This window comes from Poeciliopsis prolifica, unplaced genomic scaffold, assembly GCF_027474105.1.
Source record: "Poeciliopsis prolifica strain line A6 unplaced genomic scaffold, Auburn_PproV2 SCAFFOLD051, whole genome shotgun sequence".
In the NCBI taxonomy this organism is placed as follows: domain Eukaryota; kingdom Metazoa; phylum Chordata; class Actinopteri; order Cyprinodontiformes; family Poeciliidae; genus Poeciliopsis; species Poeciliopsis prolifica.
The window spans coordinates 3,750,804-3,773,069 of NW_026562426.1; the positions used below are offsets into that span (position 1 = coordinate 3,750,804).

General features: G+C 39.2%; 1 protein-coding gene across 3 annotated transcripts in view; it reads left to right on the plus strand.

Moving 5' to 3' along the window:
- The window catches only part of dock11 (dedicator of cytokinesis 11), an 84,706-nt gene that overhangs the window by 52,344 nt on the left and 10,096 nt on the right, over window positions 1-22,266 (plus strand). For all 3 annotated transcript variants that reach the window (XM_055058432.1, XM_055058433.1, XM_055058434.1), the window contains 16 exons: window positions 443-518; window positions 1,394-1,482; window positions 5,007-5,127; window positions 5,197-5,263; window positions 5,476-5,523; window positions 6,636-6,781; window positions 8,794-8,909; window positions 8,989-9,126; window positions 11,844-12,026; window positions 12,169-12,282; window positions 14,620-14,835; window positions 16,439-16,496; window positions 18,099-18,205; window positions 18,393-18,515; window positions 20,584-20,697; window positions 22,096-22,242. In XM_055058432.1, the coding sequence (XP_054914407.1) occupies window positions 443-518; window positions 1,394-1,482; window positions 5,007-5,127; window positions 5,197-5,263; window positions 5,476-5,523; window positions 6,636-6,781; window positions 8,794-8,909; window positions 8,989-9,126; window positions 11,844-12,026; window positions 12,169-12,282; window positions 14,620-14,835; window positions 16,439-16,496; window positions 18,099-18,205; window positions 18,393-18,515; window positions 20,584-20,697; window positions 22,096-22,242 (1,863 nt within the window). The remainder of the gene's footprint in view (window positions 1-442; window positions 519-1,393; window positions 1,483-5,006; window positions 5,128-5,196; window positions 5,264-5,475; window positions 5,524-6,635; window positions 6,782-8,793; window positions 8,910-8,988; window positions 9,127-11,843; window positions 12,027-12,168; window positions 12,283-14,619; window positions 14,836-16,438; window positions 16,497-18,098; window positions 18,206-18,392; window positions 18,516-20,583; window positions 20,698-22,095; window positions 22,243-22,266) is intronic.

The window sequence follows — 22,266 nt, forward strand, 5'->3', positions numbered from 1 at the left end:
CTCTCCTCCTGCTCGTCACTCATTGATTAAATTCTCAGGAAACTGATCCAGATGTGAGAACAAGTCCTGCATTTTGATGCTCATGTTGCTCCATAGTTCAGAAAATTGACCTGATTGAGCAAAACCAACATAATTTTAAGTTTTTACACATCAAACAGTTGGAAAAACCCCAGACAGGTTTTAGTTTTATTGTTGGCTTTTGACCAGCGTAACACAGGAGGAAACTCTGTAATTGATAATGGGTGTTGAATCATTTGAGTAGCAGATATATGTGAGCACTCAGGTACATGTGTTGTTTCAGACTTCCAAAGTATTAGAACAAAATGTTTCTTTAGTCAAATGCAAACTTTGAGTGAACGTTGCACTAAAGTCTAGTTGAGTGGAGTCGAACTTGAAGTCAGCTCTCTGTATCTCTGTGTGAATCTGTCTTTGCGGTCCGCAGGGCTCCAGAGACGAGCTGATAGCAAGTAGCTCCACAGACAGCCGGAGGATCAGCACGGCCATGGAGAAAGACCACGGTGAGTGGAGAGCCACAACCTGACCGGCCGACCTCTTCCTGTTTACACATCTCCCGGTGTCATCACCACAAGGGGCTCCCCAGCACCGCAGCTACATTTACACAACACACAACTTAATGCATTAGCAGCACTCAGTGTGAAAGCCACAGCTGGGCACCAGACAAGTGCAAGCGCACTACATTACTGCTCGTGGTATTAGTTGCTCCGCATATAGAACTTTCCCAGGCTGGACTCCTCTATCAGATTAAAGACTTCTTGATTTGTACATCATTCACTCAGTGGTGGCATGAAAGGCTGCAGATCACACGTTAATATCAAAAGGAAGTATGCCAGTGTTCAAATACAGCGGACATTGGGATGTTTTGATCAGTTTTGTAGACCGCTGTGATGACGGTTCATTAGGCAAGACGCTGATTGGCTTGCTGATTGGGTAAAGAGCACAGGCGCCCTCTCTGCGTTTAGCGCTAATTGCGATTTCCTAGCTGTCATTTATTCAGTGTCTGAAAGGCGCTGCATGATTACAGCGTTCTTCTCGGTCATAATGACGTCTCAATCAGAATGTTGCTTCCTTAAAGAAAATAAATGTTAAAAAACCCCTAATCTTTTAATGTTTGCTGGGCCATGACGCCTGTTTAGTTGTAAATGACAAAGAAAATCAAAGCATCATCATCTTCAATTTTCAATCTTTCATGTCCTTCTCAAAGCTGGTTTCACCACCTTCTGTTTTCTGCCGTCCATGTTTACATAGTTGGAGTCACACGACGCTTTGTGTAAAATTCAAACTGCTGCATTGGAAAGCTCTGTTTTGTCTCTAGCATACCGGCTCTCCAGTATGCTGGAGACTGACATTATGCTGTGTTGTGCTCCGGCTGCAGGTCTCACGTTGCTTAACGGCCAAGCTGTGAGGAGAGAGGACTCCAGAGGCTCTCTGTTTATGGACTCAGGAGCAGCAGACAGCATGGAGGTGAGAAGGTTTCACATTAATCCACTGATACAAACAACAGAGTGGGATAAGAAATTAAAGTTCTATTCATGGAATCCCTCAAAGAGCGGTTACAGGACCATACTCAGTCTACTAGAACACATTTTACAAAATGAGAGCACAAACAGCCTTCTAGATATGGACAATCCCCACCATCACATGCAATGTCACGTTTTTTTTATGTAAATATATGCTTTGTTTATTTTACACCAAAAATAAAGAGATTTCATCACTTTATTTTATTTAACATCCATTTCACCAGGAACTCCACTTACAATGTAAACAAAACAGTTTTCCTCCAACTCTTTGAATTTTATATTCAATGAAACATGTTTAAATATAAAAATTTTCATATTGTTGACTCAGAAAGCAAATGTGGTTTTTGTAAAAACAATTTTTTTCTTAGTGTTTTATTCTCCCCCCAACACCATGCAGATTTTATACAATAAAACTACTGTTGCATCTCTTGTATTATTTAAAGCTTTACAGTCCCATCTTATTCACAGTCTGTTGAAGTTCTGCAGAAATAATTGTAAAACTTCAATGTTGATGTGGAACTGGGGTAAGAATGGTACTAGTACTTATTTGACACTCAGAAGCAATAAAAATGTAATTGACTGAAACTGCCTAAAGACAAAGGGCTTCCTGTCCTCCTGCTGCCTAAAAACTCTGACCCTGTCGGCTGTCTGTGTTGGATCCACTTGGAAAGATGTAGTTGCATCTTTTGGCGCAGCAGGTTAAGAAAGCTCATCCTTTGCAGAGCTCAGGCCAACTTGACTGAGCCTTTACCATTCCTGTGGTTCATTAAACAAGACAGAACTGCAACTCGGTTTGTTTCAAGTGTCCCACCTCTGAGCAGAAAAACATTGCATGTGATCTTTGGCAAGTTCCTCAGTACAGTTCATAATATTAATATTAATATTTATTTTTAGCATAGAAGAACATAAACTAGACCTGTACTCTGGTTAACATATGTCGGCTTCATCACATTTTTAAAAGGGCTTTAAAATGTGATGAATATGACTCAATGTGAAGAGAAGGCACCGCCACATTCCTAATTATTCTACGGTTAGCAAGCGAAACCAAAATTCCTGGAAAACAAGTTGGAACAAGAGTCAATGCTCAGAGTCTTCACACTTTTCTTCTGCATTTGCTGCCCACACACAAAAGCTGCTTCACAGCCAAGGTTTAAATAAAAGCTCCACTATTAGACCTATGTTGTGCCCTGTATGTTGGCTTTTCAGTATCTGTATTCAAATATTCTCCAATTATTTATTTTTTTTTTACACTTTTTTACATTTATTTCTTTCAGTTATTTTTAACCTTTCCATACACAAGTCAAAATATTAAAAACAAAACTTGAAAAACAACAAAATTGTACAAAAATTTTTCTGGAGCAGATTGGGAAACTGAAATACTGAGACGCAATGCAACTTGACACATTATTGGCTGGGATTTGTAAAACAGCTAATCCAAGAGGACTATCATGTTTTTCTTGGGTTTGATTGGCTGAACCCCCACAAGCAAAATTAGGAAAACTGTAGATGTTAGCTTCTGCTTGTCATTGCAGGTTTTCTGGGGTTTGATGCCGAGTCTCAACTTACTTGCTGCATGTCTCCCCTTCTCTCTCCATTCTCATTCCTGTCAAATTACTGTTTGAAAGGGTAAAAAAGAAAATGTATAAAGTAAAAAAAACATTACTTTATATAAACACATTTTTACTTACAGGACTGGAATGATTGCAAAACATATTAGTTGAGTGGTTTGGGAGCTATGCTGAATCTAATTCTGAATTAAATTAATAAATGTATTTTAATTTATTTATTATTTTAGCTTTATTTAGCTTTTTATTTTAACATTTCTTGCCTGGCGTGTAGCACTCTCAGTTTTTATTTGTGGGTCGGAAAGTAGGTTACTTCACAAAAATGAGGGTGTAACATATTGAAGACAAATGCTCCAACATGATGGTATAGTTTTGTGCCCTACTTTCTCACCCCAAAAGTTCGGAAAATAACTATTATTATTTAATTTCATTCCCACTAAAAAAATTGAAGAAATGCTTTCATTTCACCACCATGTCTGTGTTTCGGACTGATTGTTAAGGAGTCCGGATGTGTTTCAACATGGGATTCATTTTTTGCAAACAAAGATGTGGGATTTTGATTTGTCTTAATCTGCGTTTCAGCTTTGTGATGTACATCACAGATTCTGCAGGAGCCAGAGAAGCTACGTTTCTGGAAACTGGCTTTTTATTTGGAATAGTTTTTAAACTGTAATAATTTTTCTCTCTTTTTTTTCCCCAAATTAGTTTCCAAAATCTTTATGGTTACTTTTAACTCAGTAAGCTCCCTGTCACAGCAGAGCGAAAGGTTAACATTGGCTGATTTCCAGGCCTTTATGTAAGTAGATTAGATAGATTTTATGTGGAAGTATCGGCTGATCGCAGATCTCCCAAAGTTAAGAAAATTGGGTTAGATTAATTGGCCAGCTAATTTATTGATGCACCTTAAATCATAAGGTCAAACTGTGCTGAAGATCTTTAAAATACTAAAAATGGTCTAACTTATGGTTTGAAGTAAGCTCTTTAAACTTTGGAGGACGTCTTAAAGTATAGAGACAGAGAGCCAGTGACTACATCATTTCCTGGACTGAAGTCCAGTCCAAAAAAGACTATAAAAAATACTATATAAAGACTATACCACAAACAAAGAGTTTGTCACAGTCTACTTCCAGATTTTAGGACAGACAAGGACTGAAGAGCCTGGACACACTACCATCCTCAGCACTCATTGAGGACTTGTGGGTATCAAACCAAAATGACCAACACAATCATATCGGCAGACTTGAGACACAGCCATCCCACAGCAGTGTGCGACCAAGATAATTCAGGAACAAATCCTGTGTACTTCCTACTTCTTCACTACAATGTCAAATGCTGGGCCGTATTGAGCACCAACCCTCTAATTATTGAAGGTTGGTATTCCATGGGGAATTCAGTGTCCAGATATGTCAGATATGCAATCCTGATTCACAACTCAGTATTATCAGCCTGGCGGACCACCAGGCTAAGCCTTGTTTGTTTAGTTGAAATAAGTTGTTGTTTTTTTTACACCAGTAGGAGTGACAGTAAGCTCCTACCAGCTTTTTTCATTGAAAAAAGATGCTTTACTCAATGCAGTTGTAAAATGTGGATATTTTTTGTTATTGGATGTTAGTTTTGGAATATTTTTTCAGCTTGCTTCTGTTAGCGTTTGATGACAGATTTGTTGACCTGGGCTCCGGAGCACGCCCAATCGTAATCCAACAGAAGTGATCAGACTGTTGTGATGACAGCAGAGTACCTCCAGCCTGTTTGAAGCCGGAGGAATGCAGGCAGCAGCACAGAGATTAATGGTTTACATTCCAACACAGAACAAACTTTTTATGAATGCCGTCTGACTATACCACAGCTGCAAGCGAGTGCCGTCGTTGCCGCAGTGACCATGTGCTCCTGTGTGTGCTTTCAGCTGCAGCGACGCGGCTCCACCATGAGCAGCAGCGCGGGGCCGCCCGCCGGCAGGTTGGGGCTCTATGAGATTAAGGGCCTCCTATTCTCCTTCCTGCACATTGTGAAGACCTTATCAGAAGGTCAGTCACTGATCGACTCACACCATTCAATACACCTCAGTGTCGCCTCATGAACTCACTGTCTTCCAGAGACTCTGATGGCCTACTGGAGTAAAATCAGCCCACAGGACATCATGAATTTCCTCAGCTTGTTGGAGTGAGTAGAATGTGAAAGCAGTACCAACTCGCTCCATGTCGGCCTGTTAACACCCACTGGACTTTTAGTGAAACTAGGAACCTGTCCCATCACGCCTAATCTTTGTTCACGTTGTTTTCTCTGCCAGCAGCGGGGAAAAACTTGTTCTCTGTTATGCAACAAAATAACAGTGAATTTAAAAGGTTGTCTCCATGTTTTTTTTTTCCCTCCAGGACTTGTATTATCCAGTTTCGATACATTGGAAAAAGAAACATTGGCAGGTAAGGCGGCAGCACTATAACTTAAGTATAACTTAGTCATATCAGCCGCATATGTCAACATGTCATCTGATCCCAGTGTTAGTACTACAGGCCAATTTCTCAACAGATGACTTCTCAACTGAATTTACAAAAAAAGTGTGACTTGTGAGGAAAAACAGACTGGGTTCCCCTTTGTGATCTTTTCACATATGAGTGTTCTCTGCACTCATATGTCCTTCTTTGTTCATCTCGGATACAGGAGGTTGACTTGACAGCAGACACATTCAGGATAATTGAATGTTCAGCTGAATGTAACTACGTTTTAATTACAAATGTGAAAAATATTGTTGATATTCTGCTGAGGATTGTAAAAATCCCAACAAATTCTCAGTTGTGGTCTTTCCATTAAGTAAGAAAGGCATTTAAAATCACACGTGAATAAGTTTGTTGAAGTCATTAAGAAACATAGACATGCTGCACCATCATCCTGCAACTACTTCCTGTCATTTACTTCGTCATGATTTGCGCAAGTGGCAACATGCAGCTATTGATCACAACTCGTGTGATGTAATAAAAACTGTTACCATTGCAGTTTTGACAAATAAACAAATTTTTTATATTGCCAAAAAAAGCAAGTTTTTTTTTTTTCAAAATTGCCGCATTTTCATGAAGAGAATTTATTTTTGAAATGTCAGAAATAAATTTTAACATTTCAAATACGAAATTTCATCTAATTGTGCAATTGTCAAATAACGTTTTGTCTAAACAAAATTATTTTGAAAAATAAATTAATACATTTTGACAAACTCCACATGTATGATATTAAAATAACCTTTACACATGCCTTCACACATGGAAGGATTCTCTCTGGTTCATTGGTCTCTCTAGCTTGCTCTTAGGTCAATTCAGTTTGACATTTCTGACAAGTGAATATTTATTTTTACCAAAACTGATCAGTTGCACAAAATAAATTAAGTGATTGCATAAGGGATACCAGAAGGAGTGTGTAAATTAAAAAAACTGGACGCCTTTTTCCCTTTTTCAGCTCTGTTCTCTTCTTTTGTCCTTCAACTGGTGAAAAAACCATTTTCATCACATATTAACCAAAAAATCCTTCCTGCCTTCCATTTCAGGAGCCAGGATGTATACGTGTCGAAGCTCTTTTCCTCAGACAGAAAGTCTCAAACGATGCCGGCCATGCGCTACAACCGTGCTAGTCTGATGCAGACCAAGATTCATCAGTTCAGCACCATGGAAACCTCCCTCACCCTCAACATAGGTTTGCAATATGCAAAACACCGTCTCTACAATGTTTACTCTCTCAACCGTTTCTCAGGAAGGAACTAACAACTGTTTGGTAAAGTTGGAACAGACATGCAAAAGTGTTGGGTTGTATACATGTAACTGTGGGGGAAAAAATCAGGTTCTCTTAGTGCACTTTGTGTATTTCTGAAAGGGTTTTGTGAGGACATAAAGAGAAAATTGTAGAGCCAGCGATCTGTAATATATAGTGGATTTTACACCCAAACTAAACTGAACAAGTTAAAAATCCTGCCTTGTAGTAATGGTTGGGTTCATATTTTAAATGCATTGGGAACAAATTTCAAAATCCCTCATTTATAAAATGACCTTGGTCTGATTTGTTCTTTTTGTAGAAATCCAGCAGAAATGACCAGATAATCTTTAGTTAATTTTTTTAGTTGAGGCATTGCATGGTTAGGCAGTTCTCTCCGGCAGCTGGAAGAATTTAAAGCGGAACGGCAAAGACAAACGAGCTGGATCAGCAGTGTTTGCTGACAACTGATGTTGCTGTGGAATATTGTCTCTATTGCCCAGGTTTGGGGCTTATTAGCATGTCATAGCAGTCCAATGGTATGCCAACAGTCTTCAGTCTGAGAAAAAAAATAAAGGGAATACTTGGCAAGTACATATACATCAAATAGTAAAAAGAGTCAGTATCATCAATACCTCGGTTTGATTAAGTATTTTAACGAAAGTTTGGAAGTATTCGTTCTAACCATAAAATGTATTTGATTTTACTGCCAGTAAACAGTTGGCAAACAAGTTGCTTGCACCAGCAAGACGGTAGCTATAAAAACATAGTTTCCGCTTCACTGATACACGGTAATTGATGAGATTAGGTAACTAATCTGACAGTCTGTGTTGTTCTTCCCTGAGGTCTTCCAAAGAAACACAAATAGCATGAGTGGCTCCCAGACTGGCCTTGAACAAGCAAAGGTACACCAAAAAAACAAGGGTGTCTGGCAGTGGACTGGAACCAGTTCAGGATGTTGACTGCAGGCATAACCAACATGCAGACGAATGCAATCACACTTGATCCGCTCTGTCGTCTGCAGCCCAAGGATATTTCATAGTAGCATGACATCGTCACTACTAATCCATCTCATTTCTCTGAAACAGTAAGAGTGTGGGACATGACTCAGGTCCATTATGACGGATGGTTTCAACTTCCTCCTTGTCTTTGGGATTTGAGGTCATAGTTCAAGTAGCATTTGATCTTTTGAGATGCAAATCAGCTGCTCCCAGTTGTAAAAGCAACACATTATTTGCGCAGTGATGCATTATATCAACTGTCTAAAAGTAGAAAAAAAAGAGCAAAAATCCTTCTAGCTGCACAGCATCCAAATCCACCGGAGGTTCTTGTCCAAACCTGCAAACCAAGAGAAAAATTCTGTCAGTTGTGAAAAAGTGGAAAAGTTTAGAAGGTTTATAAATATTTAGTCGAGCGACTTTCATTTTGTGCCCAACAAAGCTTCTTTGTTTGAGCTGTCTGTACCACTAGAAGTGGAACACGCCTACAGCATGATGCAGCCGCCGCCGTGTCTGACAGATGGTTCAAATAGTACCATCTGTCAGACACAGGCTGTAATGAGCAGGAAGCTCATTACAGCCTGTATAATGAGAAGTTTTGGTCTAGTTTCCATTTTAGTTTCTAGTGCACACATCTTAGACAAAACTAACTTAAAAGTAATTTATGGGAAGCAGCTTGTGTTAAGGCCTTAGTATTCCACTAGCAGACTATTTCACTTATAACATGGGAAATTGCCATGTTTTAGGAGAAATGATTTGTCAGTGAAACTAGTACTTTTTTATTGATATTGAGGAATTATTAGCGGAAAAATACTTGGTAGGATTTAGTTGTTTTGCAGTGTTGGTTCATCACAAATTAGAGAAGACAAGACAATATCGCTTTTTTGGACACATTGTGAATCTGTAACATCAATTGAATATATTTTGTGAAAAACAACACCTCTGTGTCTGTGTGTGAAGGGGTGGGGCCGTCAGAGGCAGAGATTCACCATCAGGCTCTGTTGGAGGGCAACATCTCCACCGAGGTGTCCCTGAGCGTCCTGGACGTCCTCTCTCTCTTCTCCCAGTGTTTTAAGGTCAGCACACACACCCTCACACACCACACCTGCAGGTGGACACCATTGTGACGATGAGGCTGACCCGTGTACGTTGCAGACCCAGCTGCTGGACGGTGACGGTCACAACCCCCTGATGAGGAAAGTGTTTGATGTCTACCTGACCTTCCTGAAGGTGGGCCAGTCGGAAGCCGCTATCAGACATGTGTTCGCCGCGCTCCGAGGTTTTATAAACAAGGTGCACACACACACACACACACACACACACACACACACACGCACACACACACACACACACAAACACACACACACACACACACACCACACACACACACACACACACACAGACAGAGGTGACTAGATGTCTTGGTTTAGACACATCTAGTCATAATTTGAATTTTCATGATTCACATTTATTTGTTTTTTTCCCCCTGACCAACATCCTGAACGAGAAGCTTTTCTCTGTCCTTGTTCAACATGTTTATCCCAGGTTTACACGGCATCTTAGTTTTTCCACTCTTGTATACAATGTTTTTTGTTTCTTACTGACATTTTTAACTCAATTTGGAAAGAACAGACAAGTGAAGGGAGCGCACACATGTCCCAAAAGACGACTTCCAAGCAGCATCCTGCGATATCAGTTTTCTGCACTTTGTCACTCCGACAGAGTGTGAAATGCTGGGGAAGTGCTTCATCGCATCCTTATGTTGAGCAGCTGCAGTGAGGCATCATCTGCTGAACTCAAATGTTCTCGTAGTTTAAGACAGCGTTCCATTTGATCTCAGAACTGGAAAATTCCGACTTCCCAGTTGGAAAAATTATCTGTAACTCGGCATGTCAAAATACCAACGATAAATTCTTCCAATAGCTATTGCAATAAACAATCATATTGTTGTGGAACGATATTCAAGAAATGTATTGATAAGTACATTTAACACTGAATCGAATGTATCGAATATCCAAAATAAAACACTCAAAATCAGTAAACAAAACAGAAATAAAATACACACAACTAAAACCATAAAGAAAATGGATCATAAGGTCTTTCATCAAATTGGCCTTCAAAAAATATTGATGATCAGAATGGAATTGATCGAGCTGATTTTAATGTATCATGCGATTAATTGATTAATTCCACATTGCGACAGGTTTAACTTCCGGAGTCGGACTTCCCAGTGGAAAAGCGATTTACAAGGGCTGAAGGAGAGAATTTTGTTTTGCTGCTTCAGTTAGAATAAAGATCCAACAACGATAGCTCCATCAATCAAACAACTGAAGGTTGAGTCCTTTAATCTTTCATTATCAGGCTTTTTTTCCCCTCAGCAGTTGCTATAATAGACTCTGAGGTCTATTAAAATGATATCTGTAGTAATAGCTGAACAATTGATCGATGGGCCGGTGTGTTCCGGGTGACGTTCCACTAAAATCATTTTGGATGTTACTAAAAAATCATCAAATTTGCACATAGGACCTTTTACAGCTTCCCGTCAGCAATGGAAATCTTTTCTTCTTACCAATACAATATTTAGTGAAAGCTGATGATAAATCACTATACTGACATGATATTTGGTGAAACCTAAAGCAGTAACTTAAATTTGAATTATTTATTTCCTGTGCCTTTTGGTTGCTTTTCTGCTGCTTTGTGGCAGTTAGGGATCACAGCCATCAATAAATACTTTGAAAACAGAACTACGTATTCTAATAATTCAAGAACTAACTATGGCTTAATATACACTAATATACACAGTGGTAACCATCTTAGCAGAAGCTAACGATGACAATCTTCCTTATTTCCACTCTTAGGGGTACAGCCAATCAGCGCCAAGGGAAATGAATGGCACTCCTGGATTGGCTGCTTTGGAAACACCAGCCAATAGCGTTTCAGATAGCGTTGAGCCCAGGTGTTCCAGCTGTGTTTTCATTCAAATATTTTAGACACGCTCTATAAAAATCTCTGCAAATGGATTTTGCAAAGATTTTTATGTAACGCTGATATTTTTCAGTGTTACATCACACAGAAAAATTCATTAACATGCAGGGCCTGCACAGGACCGGCGCATTGCTCAGAGAGGTTGCAAAAAACAAGACGTGACTGCTTTAGAAATACGAAACAGGAGTTATCTTTAAGAGTTGACCTCCAACTACTCTTTGTGCCGTTCCCAATAAACCGACCATCGATTTAAAGCAATCAGATTTTACTAAATTTAACTCTGAAAAGTGGTAAGAAGATAAATCAGAAAGTTCCTCCTTTTCTTGGAGCGTCTCAAAACCATAAACTACAACTTCGATTTACACCATCAACACAGCAGCATTTTGTTTCAGATAGGGATCAGATAAATTATTTGGCCACGTGAAGCATAACTGCAGATTACCTGGTCATTTCTGCTGGATTCCAGAAACCCTATCGAGGAATCTCTAAACCTTGTTTTTCACTTTTAGTAGTTGCTTCTTCACTTTTAACGTTAAGATCAGCTGTGTTATAATACTTCAGGAAAAACAAAATTCTGTTTTCTTTAGTCCGTCTCAGTGCTAAAGAAATGTTTCATTATCCATGTTAATGTTGACAAAGGTGTGGATCCTTTGCATTGTTTGATCTTTATCAATGCTTTTATGAGTTCTTCTTCATGCTGTTTCCTGCTTTGGCATGTTTAATGTCTGACATGAAAAAACTCTTTACACACTCTGTGATCACAAGGGAATTATTAGTGATGTGTTTTTTATTTGTTTGTAACGCAAAGTCAGAATCGGACTCATGATGTTTTTTCCTGCAGAAAAGCGCGTCCACAGCATTTCATCCTTCCTGTGCATCGTGCCTCAGACTTATGTTTTCTAATGGCTTCTTCTGTTTTCTGCTCACTCCCCTCCGTACCACTCCTATCTTTATGTCCAAATCTCAGTGGCTGTCTTTGATCTGCTTTTAATCCACTGACTAACACACTGCCCCCTCCGCCACAGTTCCCGTCTGTACTGTTTAAGGGCCGTGTGACGCTGTGTGAGGACTTGTGCTGCGAGGTGCTGAAATGCTGCGTCTCCAAGCTGGCCGTCCTGCGGGCCGAGGCGTCGGCACTGCTCTACCTGCTCATGAGAAACAACTACGAGTTCACCAAGAGGAAGACCTTCCTGCGCACGCACCTGCAGGTAGGGCGTCAGTTCCACCCAATGGGTCTGCAAATGTGCTTCCCTGAGAGATGAGTCAAATACAAGAATTCACAACTCTCACTTAACTTTTTCCCTGTTTAAAGCATTTAAACAGTTTTTTTTTCTTTCTTACCCTCCACAGATTATCATTGCAGTGAGCCAGCTGATCTCTGACGTGGCACTCACAGGCAGCTCCCGTTTTCAGGAGTCGCTTTCCATCATCAACAACTTCGCAAACAGCGACAAGATTATGAAGGTAGATAAGACACTCCCTAAAACCGCCCCATAAAAGCAATATTCTGCTCAAAGACACCTTTGTGGTCCAAGTCTGGTTGTTCTTTAATTTCAGATTTGATCAAACTGAAATCTGGAGTAGAACCAGTGTGGTTTGTTTACTCCAAAACCTGTGCAGTTTCAGTTATGGGCCTAGATGTCATATTAATACAGCTTTTTATGATTTAACCAGTCCCGTTTTACATGGTGGAATGTTTATCTGAAGTACATATGTAACTATTTTTAAATGTAAGAATTGGGTCCACAAGTCTGAACATACTGTTGGCAGGGTGGTGGATGTATTATGCTGTGGGCCTGATATTCTGTCTGTGGTTCTAGTACAGGAAGGGTATGCTGAGGGAATTTCTTCCCTAATTAGAACAAGGTCAAATATATACATACACCCTCATCAACATTTGGAAAAATGTTCTTCACACATATTTTGGAGTCATCATGAACTCCGTATGTCTAGGTAGAAATTTTGTTAGAGAATTGTTAAGCTTTATTTTCCTAGCGTCCTCTGGGCATAGTCAGAAACCATTTCTGTTTGGAATTATTATTGTCAGTGGTGGACAGCGCTAACTACAAAGTTAGTTGTGCTGCTAACACTACAGCACTGATCAAGAGCGTTAATTCCACTAATGCCAAAGCTAACATAGTATTTAGCTGAATTGCTGAAACAATGTCTGACTGTCTGCTGTTGATTGGTGGGGAAGTCGAGGGATTTGAGGATTCTTTCCCTTCTTCATTATGTTGCTTACTTTGTACAAAGCACCAGTAACACTGCAGCTGAAACCAGAAGTTTACATACAAACAATAGAAAGACATACTCACAAACACACCTTTTTTTGTTTTTGTCTCACAGTCTGGAGTTAAATTAGACCAGTGCTTCTCAAATAGTGGGGCGGGCCCCCTTTGGGGGGCGCGGTGCAATACCTGGGGGGGCGTGTGATCCTGGGGAACAGGCTTTTTTTTGGCCGTACTAGTATAAAGTGTAATTGCGCACAGTAGGCGGCAGTGGCGCTCTCATTGTTACTTCTGTCACGTTTGCGACAGTGCAACATTTTATGACTTACAAGACAACAGGTTTGCCTTGGTTAGCAGTGTTAAGTCAACAAAAAGCTCCGACTGCGTTCTGTCTATGGCCTCCGTTATTCAACAACCCCCAACATGAAAAAGTTTTTCACAGGGATGAAGAAAAGCGGAGAGAGACAAAGATAATGAGACAACAGAAAGTCAACCGAAAGCTAAGAAGAGGAAATACGACGAAGCGTATTTAGCGCTTGGCTTCACTGTGACTACAGTTGGAGAAGAGGAAAGACCGGTGTGTTTGCTGTGTCTAAAAATGCTCGCAGCGGACAGCATGAAGCCAAATAAATTAGCACGTCACTTAAATACGTTACATCCCAATCACGCCGATAAGCCGCTAGAGTTTTTTCAGCGAAAAAAATGTTAATAAGGAAAAAATGTTATGCAGAGATGGATAGTCACGGTGGGGAGTGGGGGGCGCGAATAGTTTTCTTCTTGCTAGGGGGGGCGTAACGGAAAATAATTGAGAAGCACTGAATTAGACCAAACTGGTCATATTTTAGGTATAATATTAGGTATAATATTTTATTTTCTACATGCCACAATAATAAGGGAGAAAATATCAAATTTATTTCTTATTGTCTAGAAATAAAATCAAAATTTACAAATTTGGTCTGAGCTGACTTCAGACAATGAGGAGAAGAAAAAGTTTTATGTGTCTTCAGAATAATTCTGACGCCTCCGTGCATCACAGTTAGTTTAGTCTAAGGTTTGAAAATTCCACACATTGTGGACAATGTGACTAATTGGCTAAATTATCTGAATTTTAGTTTAAAGAGGCTGATTAATAACTGTTCAATACAGTTGGTGTCCTACTGTATTGTTGGGTTAAAGCAGGTTTTGAAGCTGCATACCCATTTCAAATCTGCATAAAACTGTCAATATTCCACCTAATGTCAACAAAACACAATGTCACAACTGCTGTATTTCTATTTCATTAATTAAATTAAAATCACGTAAATAAGTTTGTTCACATAATAAGCCATTAAAAAACATGTTCCTCCAACTACTTGCTGTCTTCTTCTTGGTTCCAATTTCGATACAGCCAAAAGCACACCTCAACGTTATTCAAAATTCCGCAAATTTATTTATTATTTATAAAATGTGAAATTGTGCAGTTATGCAATCGATAGAAACACAGCTAATATTTCTTATTATCACTCTGCTAAATTAGTCTGACACGTTTTCTGACATGACTTAATGAAGTTTTGTTTTGGTGTGTGCCCTGCAGTCCACAGCATTCCCCGGTGAGGTGAAGGGTCTGACCATGCGGATCCGGACGGTTCTGATGGCCACGGCCCAGATGAGGGAGCACGAGAAAGATCCCGAGATGCTCCTGGACCTTCAGTACAGCCTGGCACTGTCCTATGCCAGCACCCCGGAGCTGCGCCGGACCTGGCTGGACAGCATGGCCAGAGCGCACCTGAAGAACGGAGACCTGTCCGAGGTATCTGAAAGGAAACACCGTCAGCGGGTTCATTCCTCTTGCTACAAACACGTTTACTTCACTTTTATTTCTTGTTTACGCCCTGCGAAGGCTGTGTCTTCTAACCTTTCCTTGTTCTCTTGGCTAATAGACTTACTGTGCCCTCAAATTCTTTTAATATTTTCACTTTCTTTGTCACACAACAACAATTTAAGCAACAACAGAAAGAGAGAGAGAATTTTATATTTAAGCCGTTGAGCCTGTTGCTCAGTTACACGCCCTGCGCAAACATCTGCACTCTGGATCCACCCTCTACTGTCCTTTAAAGTGTATGAGCTGCTGATTGAAGTATTGGACAAAAAAAAACATGAACTGATGGCTGATTTCAGAGTGCCACTGAAGGCAGTAATTAAGGGAGAGTAGTTGGAATTAACCAGGACAAAATAAGAATGCCCATTTTGGACAGTCAGAAAAACTTTCATTGGGTATTCGGTGTTTGCACGTGATGCTTTCACCTGAAAGGCCAGATGAAGCATGAAGAGCATCTTACAGGTATTTTCTCAACAACTGCAAACGTCATTCATCACTCAATGCTGTTTTAATTGTTTCATGAACCACTGGAGACGTACCTCCTTCAGCACACTTGACTTGTTTAACTTCATTCTGATATTAGTAGCAACCAATCAGAGCCTCAGGCCCACAGCATCACAGGCCTTCCACCATGCTTACCAGTTGCAATAGGCTTTTCTTCATGTCCATCCAGTGTTTCACACCAAATCCACTTGAGATAGTCAGTTCCTGCAACACTAGGACCACAGACTTTTTTTCTGATCTCAAAAGATTAAAGTTGTGAAAAAAAGACAGAATTCTGCTTTTTTTTGTGTGGCCCTAATCCTCTTCCATAGGTTCCATTTAAAGTCCAAGTTGAACAAAAAAAAATTCTAAATTATATATATTTTCCAACCCTTTAGACACTGTAAAAAATAAAATAAAACAAAACAACAACACAAGCAATATTTTGACACCTTAAGTCAGATTGAGCCTTTAGGAACTGTGATGTAAATGTGATGGAATACAGAGAATTATGTAGTCAGCCACCACCCAGACTTGACAGCAAGGTGAGGGAGGTAAAAATGTCTTTGAACAAAGAGGAGGCATGGATTCAGTGGTAGATTATACTGCTGCATTTAAAGATTAAAAAATGTCATTTTTAATGCAAAACCAGAAATTTTAATACATTTGCTTTTTTACATGTTTAATTTTTTTCATTTGATCAGTTTTTTAAAAATAAGTTCCTTTCCTCTGGTTTTAAGTAAAAACAAAACAAAAACAAACAAACAAAAAAACAAATATATAACCGAAACACAAAATTTGTTTGTGTTTGCATGAAGCCTTTTGCATCTGACTGCATTACGTGTTGAAAATGATTTTCCAGCTAACGATGCATCAACTAGTGCTATCATTGGTAGGATGAGGTATGCCGTAGGGTTAGATTCCAGTCCTGTTTGTCTTTGCCTTAGTTTTAAACTAGTTTTATGTTCCTTATGCCTGATTCTGTTTTCTGTTCTGCTCTGAGACAAATTGAACCGATCCAGTTGGTTTGTTTGTGCCTCTCTCTCCGCAGGCCGCCATGTGCTACGTTCATGTGGCTGCGCTGGTTGCTGAATATCTGTACAGGAAAAGTAAGTCTGAACACAAACACAAACCATTGTTTTATTCCCACCTGAGGACTAATAATAACTCTACTGGGCGGAAGCATCATGTTTGACAACATTTGACTGCTTGAGATTCCTGAGAACTAAAACTAACAAACTGAGAAAAACTGAAACTGAGGTAACATTTTCATTAACTGAAACAAACAAAAACGGTAATTAATGTGGAAAAACTAAAGCTAACTGGAACTGTACCATGTGTTATAAAACTATCAAAAACATGCTGGAATTATCCTTCATTTTCATGTTAATGAATCTATTTGTCAGCCTTTTGAAATGAGGAGAAATTGATTTACACCCCATCCACACAAGAGGTTTACATCAGCTGTTAGCAAATTACAGACTTACATTAGTCCGAAAAATGACAAAAGCAAAAATCGGGACAAAACACCAGTCAGTTGGTTGTTCAACAATAATTTAATGTATTTTTTTGAAAATGGTGTTTTTGGTTGATTTATGACTTTCTAAAGTCTGCGCCTAAAAATTAACTGAGGTAATCTGAGTTTACTTTACTGTAATCTTAGGTAAGTTTACACTGAGCTAACCTAAGAGGGTTTGTTTAGTTTGTTTTTAGCATGAATAAAGTAAAACTACTATGACAAATGAAAACTAAACTAAAACTAAACAACATTTGACTAATAATAATGGTAACACTTTATTTGAAGGGGTGTGACTAACCGGTCATGAAGTTGAAGGCGTGTTCATGAATGTTTGCAACTATTGTCATGACATAATGACACTTTAATGAGACGTTGTACTAAAAGTTGCATTAAAAGTCAATTAAAAGTGTAAGCTTTTCATTATTTGGTCATGACATTTTTAATTGAAAGTTTTAATAAAATTTGCGTAAAAGCTCTTTAAAAGTGCCAACTTTGCATTAAAAGTGTCATTATTTATTTGCATGAAGACTCCATCATGTTTATGACAGTCATGTCAGTCTTCAGATAAAGAGTTACCATAATAACTGATAAAAATTAGCAAACACACTCTAAGAAGTAATAAAAACCAACTGAATTAGGCAAACATAAAGTCACAACGAAATAAAACTGAACTACTTTGTTCAAAAACTCAAAACTGTTACAACCCTGGACTGGACTGCAGACAGAAAACCAGGTTGCAAAACCATTACTGGTCGGCCTGACTGATCATTGTAGTTCAGGAAAATGTCTTCCGACATCTAAAGACTTCCCTGTGCACTGCTGCATGCAAAGGGGTTGTCTAGCCAAAACAGCATCTCACAACTCGCTTCTATCTCATGCAAATCTCTCCTTAAAATAATACGCTAAGCAAATGCGAGGCTGCTGTCGGCAGTGACAGTGGGTTATTTATCTGCAAAGAATCGCATGCATCTTCGAGGTATATCTGCTTCCATTTGGGGCCAAGTCACGATACGGCGCAGCCATGACCCACATTGTGCTATGTGTGTTTGTGCCAGGTGAATTTCTTAAACCAACTCGTCCATCAAGTGTGTTCTCGTGAATTTACTCAGAGCTGGTGCCTTCGTTTCTGGTATGAGTCGATCAATCATGTCAGAATTTTTATTTCTTTTTTTCTGCTCCTCATTGATATCAGAGTTGTTCCCGTGCGGTCTGACTGCATTCAAGAAGGTCACCCTTAACATCGAGGAGGAGGCAGCCATGAAGGAGGACTCAGGAATGCAGGATGTGTATTACACCGAGGTGTGGCCCTCTGATTTCATTTTCTTATAATAGACATCACTGTTTGGTTTTCAAAAGCTCCGATTATGATAGTACGTCAAAGTAGACTCTGCTTTTTATCAAGAAAATACATTTTTAGTTCCACTGTGTTTGACTCTTTTCTTATCAGTAGAGTTCAGTTTGCTCTTCCCTTTGTCCCATTTCTCAGGAAGTCCTGGTGGAGCACCTGGAGGTGTGTGTCGAGGCCCTGTGGAAAGCCGAGCGTTATGAACTCATCACACACATCGCCAAGCTTATCATCCCCATCTATGAGAAACGTCATGAATACGAGGTATCACATCAGTCCGGGTCAAATTTTGTTTGTTGTTTTCATCTTTGGACCTGCCAGTCACTTTCTTTGACAGTGAAACGCACACTGAGCCGTTTATCTCAACCTGCTTGACTTGTTCTGAGTCATAAGGACTTTTTACGCAACACTGATTTTCTCTGCTCTAAAGGAAGGGACTCGTTAGACCCCAACTGACAGGTTGTAAAAGTCAAAAGAGTGAAACAGATTAATGAAGTGAGCTTATTTACTCACTGTTCGCTCACTGGTCCGATCTGTATTAAGAAACTTATATTTCGTACTGTCTTTAATACTCCATGTTTGCCTTTCCAGTATTACCACTGTGACTACGGCGTCACTGTGAAATACAGGGGGAAGTTTCTAACCTAGCTTGATAACTCATCACTGTTCTTGTAAAGGTAGTGATTTAATAGGTGAAGTTTTAATCTTATATCTGTAGATTTGACAGGAACTGGTAAATGGACTGAATCTAAAAAAGTCATACTGATCACTCTGTGATTTATACTGTGGATAATCATAATCACAAACTATTTAGTTATTTGCGCTAATCCTAAAACACTAATAATACATTAGTTCTGCTAATTCTAAAGTCCTAAACCAACATTTAGCAAAAGCTATTACTAAATTATTAAAGCACTAAATTCAATCAGGCTGATGTCCACCATGTGTTACAACATAGCGTCTTGCTAAGCTCACTAAACTTATTCAAAGTTAGCAAAAACATGAAATCAATAGGCGAAAAATTAACTCGACTATAGCAACAATTTTTAGTTAAATATAGTTTTGTCTTTGGTCTGATGAAGCCACATAATGGCACCAATTCTGAACTGTGCCTGAGAGCTATATAAGGTGTTAAAAAGGGCCCAGACTTTCTGGTTTATGGTAGCATGAGTGCATGTAAAAATACCTGAGGGATGCTCCTGCTGAGCTGTAACGAAGGTGTTCACTGTCTGGTCATTTCATCCAGAAATGACCAGACAGTCATTTCTGGGGATGACTGTCTGGTCATTCCTCAGAGGTTGTAGAAAAGTTCAAAACAGCTCAAACTATTTCAGTTTAAACAGGTCTTTGACAGCAGTGGGAAGTAGAACATCTGCATCAACATCCTTTTATTTTTAAGTAGCAGTGCAAGAAACTGTTTTGTTTTTTCTTCTCCTGATTCTCAGGCATGTTGAAAGTGTGTCCTAAAAGCTGCCAGTCTGTAACCTGAAACAAACTAAACAAACATCTCCTCCCAATCAGTGGAGGGTCTTAGTTTCCAGTGGAACCTGCTTGGTTACTTAAAAGGTATTTAGTAGCTGCACACTTTGTGATAGACTGACTTAAAGAAGCACATTCCTGAAGGGAGAGGTTACAGTTTGAAGTGATCAGTGGAACCGTCAATATTCACTTGGTGGTGAAATATTATTTTCAAAATTAAAATGGGCAATTCTAGGAATTTGAAGGACAGCTAATGTCACACATTGCTAGTCATTCACTTATTGAATACAACAGAATAGAACAGAAATATTCTTTTTGTCCCTCAGCGAGGACAGCAGCAAAGTGACAGCCAAAATATAAACCATGGAGATCCACACATGGTAAACTATAACACACAGTATAAAGTATAAGAGACTGTACAGTAAAGCAACTTTACAGCAGGAGAAAAAAGTGCCTTACAGTTATCAAAAATTTTATTATTTTAAAAATGGTACAAAATGTGGATTTTGTACTCAAAAACAAGCTATTTGCAAGAATATTAAAATTGGGATGAAAACACTTATAGAGTTTATTGGGAGCTGTGTTGATTCTGAAGTTAAGCAACTGCAAGGAGGAAGGACCTATGACAACACTCTTCTGTTTACCCAGGATGCATCAATCTGCCTCTGAAGGAACTCTTCAGTTCTGTGACAGCCTCATGCTGAAGGTGGAGTCACAGCAGTGACCGTGTTTGTTTTCATCAGCTCCTGCTTTTGATCTCATCTGCGTATTCATCCTTATGCTACGTGAAATCCTCGATTTACTCCTTGCACATGAAACGAATCCTATAAATGACTTGTTGGTTGTGTTTCAGAAACTGAGCCGCCTGTATGACACTCTGCACAGAGCCTACAACAAAATCATGGAGGTGATCCAGTCAGGCCGCAGGCTGCTGGGGACGTATTTCAGAGTGGCTTTTTATGGGCAGGTACGTTCTGCCGGGTTTATTCATCCAGGAGAGAGGCTTCACCTTCACTTTTCTCTCACAAATCATATGTAAACGTTTTGGGTTTTTTTTCTTTTTGCTGGAATGACAAATTATTATTGAAAATTTTTGCAGGAGAATTTACATTACCTAGAAATTTACGTGCACTAATATTCAAGAATTTTTTAAAGAATTTTCTGCACATAAGTATCAGGAAATTGAAAAATATGACTAAATGTTGATCCGTACCATTTCGAGATATAAATCACACTAATTTAAGTAAGTTGGAAGCCTTTTCAAATGAAATATTTGTCAAGAGCAGTATTTGTGTTTGTGGGACAGTTATTGCCTTACAGATACCAAAATAATTAGTTATAAATTGTTTCACATAATTTCTACTTTTATCAGTCGTGCCACAAACCATCATGATAAAATACTTGACTATCACCCACCATTACTAGTGAGTGCCATTGTCACAGTGAAATGGGCAGTGATAAGCCATTATTTTAGTCGAATAATCTACCAATTACACTGATGATTAATTGAGTAATCGAATTAAAAAAATGTATCAAGTAAAAGGTTGGTAAATACTGTGATAAGCTCAGAAAACCTTGGAGCAAAAGTAAAAACAAACGAAATTATATTTAATTTAATAAAAATAATAAAGAAGCAGGCGTAGAAAGATGTATTATGATGTAATATTTTAGTTTACATATTCATCTTCAGTCAGTAGACATAACATGAAAAGTGGACATGTCCGAGGAAAAGAGGACGTTTGCTATGCTAACTCTGAGCATTCATCAACAACTCATTGGCTGTAATGAAAGGGTTGTGCAACGCAAATAATCATCCGTCCAGAAATTGGCGCGTTCGTAAAACACCATTTAATAAAGGTACAAGGCAAATTATCTGCCTCAAGGAATTTGAATAATCTAAGAACTTGAATCAGTCGATGAATTATTACCTCCAGTAAAACAAGATGCAACTGAAACGCTGCTCAGCAAGGAGGAAGCCAAAAATACAGATTACAGTTTGTAAATGCTTACAGGGATGAAGACTTTAGTTTCTGGAGCCAAATTACTTTTTTGGCCATGATTCCTATTGTTATGTTAAGAGGCAAAATGAGAGAGCTTCCAAGCTTGAGAACATAATCCTGGCTGTGTGAGTTGGTTGCAGTTTTACAGAGACTGATGCACTTCATGAAGCAACATGAGAAATCAAAAGGTTGAAGTTGAAATCTTGGCAGAAATAGCTCCTCTAACTGGAAGCACTTAAAGCCGAGGTTGTGTTCACTGACTTGCAGCAGCGTGTTCAATAAACAGACTGATGTTTATCTTGTGGAGCATGTTCCACGTCTTAAAACAGAGCTAATCCTCAGCAAGCTTCTGTTCTCGTCGACAGGGTTTCTTCGAGGAAGAGGATGGGAAGGAGTACATCTACAAAGAACCCAAACTCACCGGCCTGTCTGAGATCTCGCAGCGCCTGCTCACCCTATACGGCGACAAGTTTGGCCCAGAAAACATCAAGATCATTCAGGACTCCAACAAGGTATCAACAGCAAACTGACGGTCA